General features: G+C 41.7%; 1 protein-coding gene across 1 annotated transcript; it reads right to left on the reverse strand.

Moving 5' to 3' along the window:
- Positions 1 to 205: 205 nt before the first annotated feature.
- LOC123154344 (ribosomal RNA small subunit methyltransferase nep-1-like) lies at positions 206 to 3,472 on the reverse strand. The gene is made up of 7 exons (XM_044573100.1): positions 3,091 to 3,472; positions 2,397 to 2,489; positions 1,722 to 1,866; positions 1,517 to 1,627; positions 1,351 to 1,433; positions 1,196 to 1,253; positions 206 to 598 (listed from the first exon to the last, which is right to left on the reverse strand). The coding sequence occupies exons 1-7, from the start codon at positions 3,349 to 3,351 to the stop codon at positions 519 to 521; spliced, it is 831 nt and encodes a 276-aa protein (XP_044429035.1). The 5' UTR covers positions 3,352 to 3,472; the 3' UTR covers positions 206 to 518.
- Positions 3,473 to 5,592: the final 2,120 nt, after the last annotated feature.

Consider the following 5,592-nt stretch of genomic DNA (forward strand, 5'->3'; position numbering starts at 1 on the left):
GAAAGTAAGCTACAGTAATTAATTTTCACAGCTCCAGCAAACAAGCAAATGGGTGCTTAGTAGCCTACGAAGGTCAAAGGGTACATCCACCTCCGTCCTCCCGGGAGGCTGCAAGTATGACACAAGAAACTGTAGCTAAGAAACAAAGATTTGGCAGAATGTAACAGGGACATCTTCACAAGATTTACAATGTGTATCAGCCTCTCGTTAGGTTGCTTCAAGCAAAAACCAAAACATTTTAACTAAAATTATCCAACCCGCTCAACTCAATATAAAGAATCATAAGCAACACAATCATCATGTATATAAATGCAAGCCCTGTACAGATACGTAAGCGCTTGAAACGTTCCATGTTAATACTTTTACAGCCAGAGCTTCAAGTCCCTCCACAAAAAGAATCAGCGGCAGGCAAGAATCCATGTTAATACTTTTATCGCCGCTCACCTACACTATCAACTAACCAGAGTGGTGCACATTTCCTCACTAGATGTTCCGTGCTGCTCGTTTCCAAAATTTCCTCACTGGATGTCCCACTTCTGCTCCAGAGCGGTGCATATTTTACCTAAACAGCAGGCAGCACTGAGCGGGTAGCTGGAAACTGCAACAAGTTAAGATGTCACTACAGTCTCAAAGAAAACCATGAACAGAAAATATGCGGATCATAAATATAATTTTAATATTCATACTCAGAAAAAATGATAAAGTAGAGTAGTACACCTTGAGACATAATAGAATTATCTACTTGTCCTTCCAAAGAAATTGTAAAATGTAAGCTTATACTTGTGAACTACTTAAAAGCATCCAGGAAAGGGGTGAAATTGCCAGGTTATCCAACATTACCGCCAATAGCCACTGACTAGAGAGTTTCTGGTAAACAAGAGCCCTGTTCTAGATGGCCTGGCAGACATATACCATACTTAACAGTATGTAATAACAAAAATATCAACAAGCTGAACTGAGTGCATCTTATTTTAATATAACTTTGCTGGCTGCAACTAACAGTATGCTAAAAGCGCAAAGTGTCTATTATACAATGTGCATCCTGGGTATAATCATACACTACTATTCTAACAGATTCAAACAATAGCAAAAGCACATTTAATGTGAAAATACGGAATACAATTCTGAAATGTACCAGGTAATTCTCAGGACACAATACTCTTTACACACCAAAAGGTCATATATGGCTACTTACTCTGTATGTAATCATCTGTATATGCACTGTCAATCTTTCCATGAGCCATGGCACCAACCTGGAACATTGTACAGACGAGATGGATTTAGGCACCAGATGATAACAGAGGATGGGACAAAAGTACAAATTAGCTCAACGTCACAGTTGTCACTCACCACAAACACAAGGGCTTCATCATCACTGGATTCGGCAACATAGTCATTCAGTTTAACTGACTTATCCGCACTATATGAAAGGCCTAGGCAGCAAATAAACATCAATCAGCTTCCATGAGCTAACAGGTAGATATTTTACTTTTTCTAATATAATATAAATTCTCACCAATCTTCTTTGAGCCAACAGGCAGATACTGAGTAACAGGATTTTTAATAACATTAAGGAGCTTCTCACGCCTCCCAACTGCAGTAATGCTCAATTTTTGCAATAACTGTGCTGCAGTGTCGCATAAATTACTTGCACTTCAGCACAATTCAGGACAGAAACACAAAGATGAAGAATATTTACTCTTTTGCTATCCGTAACTTACACATCAAGCCACAAAAACGTTTGCATGTGCGTGGCAAGAGAACATTCGGCTTGACCTCAAACAACACCCCCTTTTCTGTCCTAACATAAACAGCTTGTAACCTCCCAGCCTTAGTTAGAGGGCTATCAAATATTGCCAATAGAGCCTGCAAAACAATTCGGAAGAAGATGTTAACTTTTAGAAACAAATCAGGAAGGAATGAGACAAATGATTGGCTGGTTCCATCGACCTTTTCTTTGTCACAGTATACATATGTACTCCCTCTGTAAAACTAATATAAGGCCTTTTAGATCACTAAAGTAGTGATCTAAAAGGTCTTATATTAGTTTACAGATCGAGGGAGTACTTTGTAATCACATAAAGAACACTTTTCAAGGCAACCTAACAACCAACTCAGATTCTCATAGAAATCCTCAATTTGCACCAAACAGGGGTCAACCACAGAAAGACAAGAAAAAATTCCTAACGCATATATGCATCATCTAGGGGGAGAGAGAGATACAGTGACAGGAGAGACAAAGGGACAGACAGTACTCTAAGAGAAAATTCTGTGCTTGATTACCTTGCAATACAAGTATACAAGACAGATTACTAAATGGAAGATAAACGGAATAGCTTTCTAGTTATATGCCAGTAGTAGTCCAAAGAAATAAAAAAAACAAGAATTTACAATACCTGGTAAATGATATCAGGCCTATAATCAGCAGGATTCCGATTATGCTTCCTCAAATAATTCGCATGATTGTCCGAGTTCAAGATTTGCATAGTCTATACAAAATTACAAGGAGAGATGTCAAAACAAACATACATGTACAGCAAACATTTGTTTGGTGGAAAACGTATTGCCCACTTTAATCATCTGATTGTTCCAGGAAACACCGACAGCTATACAAATTATCAAATTGGTATAGAAAGCACTTGCTCTTTACATCCTAGTAGCCACTAATTTTACATCCACATAAAAATTAATCCTGGACCAGCCTACCCATACATACAAAAGATAAGCAGCAAAAATTAGCGAATGAAACAATCTTGACTCCAATACACAGCTAGACAACAAATAGACGGTTAATTTAATTATCCTTGAAGCAGTCCATTTTTTTAAAGAAAGAAATCAGATTTTGGATTAGGATCTTTGCGTATACTCAAGATTCCAACTCCAATGAAACTCCCATGATGGCTTTCAAGACAGTAGAAGGAACCAACCTATGGAAACTAAATCTATAGTGAACTTACTGAACGGAGGATCTCAGTTAACATCATTATCAAGAACTCTAATTGGTGAAGCAAAAGTTCTTCCGTCAGGAAGGATTCCCGTAGGCCAGAGCTGTGAAACCAACAGAAATAACAGAGGAATCAGTATATATACCTTGCCGACTTTGCCGACCTCCAGGCAGGCCCTCTCGAGCACGAAGATCGCCCTGGGCCGCTTCCTCCCATCTACTGGCCGGGGCAGGACGGGAATCCCCTCCGCTACCTCCACGGTCTCGTCCCCCTCCGTCGCATCCTCCTCTCCCTTCCCTTCGTCGCCCTCCGGTGGCGGTAACTCCTGCGCGTCGTCGGCACGGGAGGCCACGCCATCTTCGAGCTTCCTCTTCTTCTTCCCCTTCGCTGCGTACCGCCGCCCCATGTCTCTCGTCTTGCTTCGCGCACAGGTGGGTCGGGCGGTCTGGGTTAGGACTTGGGGTTTAGGGTTCCGGGGATGCAACGCTTGTTTCGCTCCGAGGGAAGGGGCGTACGTATTTGCACACGACCGTGCGGATTTGACCTGGAGTTTTCTATACTCTATCTAGACCATTCAATTTGCATTAAGATTCATGCTATTCTTAGAGCGTCTCTATAGCAGATCCCGTAGAAACTCGTATGCGAGTAAAACGCGGTCCGTTTTACAGGATCTTGCTTTTTTTCGGCCCGAATAGATCCCTTAAACTAAAGCTAGCCCGTATGCAAAACCGTCCCTCCAAACCTATATATACGGTCCCGGCCAGGATTTAGGCCTACCAAACCCTATCCCTCTGCTGCAAAATCGCCCGCCCTGGCACTAGCAGCCATCACAGCCTTCGGCGACAAATTCATCCCTCATTCCGCCGTTTTTATGTGTACTTTAGTTTTAGGTGTAATGAAGTTTATTTGTAGTACAAAGAAGTTTTAAAATTTCAGCATGAGATACGAGTTTTGTTCTGCCGGAACCTTCGTATTCCCGCAAAATCATTTTAGGGACCCTAGAATGATTTTGCAGTACCGGTTTTTGCGGCTTCTACTAGAAATGCTCTTTCATAGAAATTTCTCTTTTGGTTTCTTCCAAACAAGAGGACATTTGACCCTGAAATTTTGCGGAACAACTATACACAAGTATCACTCATTGTATATAATGTTTTCTATTTTCTTGAAGAAAGATAAATTTGTCAATTTTTGAACTTTGAATGAATTTTATCGTTTAAAAAACTTATGTTGTGCCAAATATCTGGGTTGATCTGCAAAGTTTAGAGTTCAAATGCTCCTTTGTTTGGGAGAAGAGAAAAAGAAAACTTCTCGAGCACGGACTTGGATGCAAAAATGGACGATGGGATAGAGGGTACAGGTACACTGGTATCGGGGTACAACTAGAACTTTCCCATCTGACCCTACCTACACCCGGAGCTAATCCCTGCGGTCAACAGCCACCTTGTTTCAAAAGGGTGCCACGTAAGGTGCAACATCTCTCGTCCCTGTGTCTCTCCTCCAAGAAAATATGGCGAGGGTTTCTTCCTCTAGTCGACTGTGTCGCCGATCTGCCACATCTCCTATGGCCTAAGGGCCATAGGTGCACGGTGGATCCCGGTCCTTACCGGCGGGAGGGCTCCGTTTTTAGGTGCTTCTTTAAGTTTTGTTAGGGGTGTGTCCTGTTCAGGAAGACAAAACAGCGGTGCCTTCTTGGAGATGGAATAAGGCTCTCCCCGCTTAGCCCCTGTGCCGGTGGTGCGTCTAATATCATCAGAGGGCATGTGGAGGTGTGTCTCCTGCGGATCTCACGAGATCCGGTTTGTGGTTGTCATTGGTGGATCTGCTCGGATCCGGTCTTTGTTCATCTTTGTTTATGTGTCCTCAGGTTGGATCCTTCCGAACTAAACTTCTCTTCATCTGCGGTGGTTGTTGTTCTGGAGTGTTGGTCATATGGGGCCTTAGCGCGACAAATTCCTAACTATCTACTACAACAAGTTGTGCTCCGGCTCCTGCGAGGTATGGGCGATGATGGCGGCGCGCCTTCGGCTCGCTTCAATGCTTATACTCGTCACTAGGTGGTCTACGAATCTAGATGTAGCTTTTATTATTATTTTTGGTGTTCATTGTACTGCTATGATTAAAGATGACTAGCAAAAGGGCCCGTGCGTTGCGACGGGATAAAAGAATTATGTATTTAACCACTTATCACAATGAGTGTTGAATGTGTGCAGATTTTGACCGTCTCGTCATTGGTTGGTGTACAATTGTTAGATAACAAAAGGGTGTGGCTAGGTCTAAGTCGATTAAGATTTAACCAAGTTTTGGTCAAGTGCATAACATGCAAGAGAGAGAAAAAACAAATATATTTTTTCACGAATATCAATGTAAGATCTCACGGATATAGCATCGACTGAGACTCAGTCGACTGAAACTTAGCAAGACTGCAATGTAAATCTTTATGAGGCAATGCCACATAAATAATTATAATCCTAATGCATAGACTAATTCTCACATGGTAAATTATTCTAAGAAGAAAATATAACCATCTAGGTGAACATACTACTGGGCTCTAGTTTATGAATGGAGTCGCACTGTCCACAAATTTCATTTCATTCAAATAAACATGAAGATAATTGTCTAACCTTCATTGCCTGGAAGAGGGAATAAA

The sequence above is a fragment of the Triticum aestivum genome, chromosome 7A (assembly GCF_018294505.1).
Source record: "Triticum aestivum cultivar Chinese Spring chromosome 7A, IWGSC CS RefSeq v2.1, whole genome shotgun sequence".
Lineage (NCBI taxonomy): Eukaryota > Viridiplantae > Streptophyta > Magnoliopsida > Poales > Poaceae > Triticum > Triticum aestivum.

Bases quoted from the DNA above. Each gene is read 5' to 3' on its own strand.
- LOC123154344 (XM_044573100.1), bottom strand. From the start codon at position 3,351: ATGGGGCGGCGGTACGCAGCGAAGGGGAAGAAGAAGAGGAAGCTCGAA. The intron at 1,628-1,721 runs GTAAGTTACGGA...GCGACACTGCAG, and splicing joins ACGTTTTTGTGGCTTGATGT to CACAGTTATTGCAAAAATTG. The intron at 599-1,195 runs GTAAGTAGCCAT...AACTTGTTGCAG, and splicing joins TACAGATGATTACATACAGA to TTTCCAGCTACCCGCTCAGT.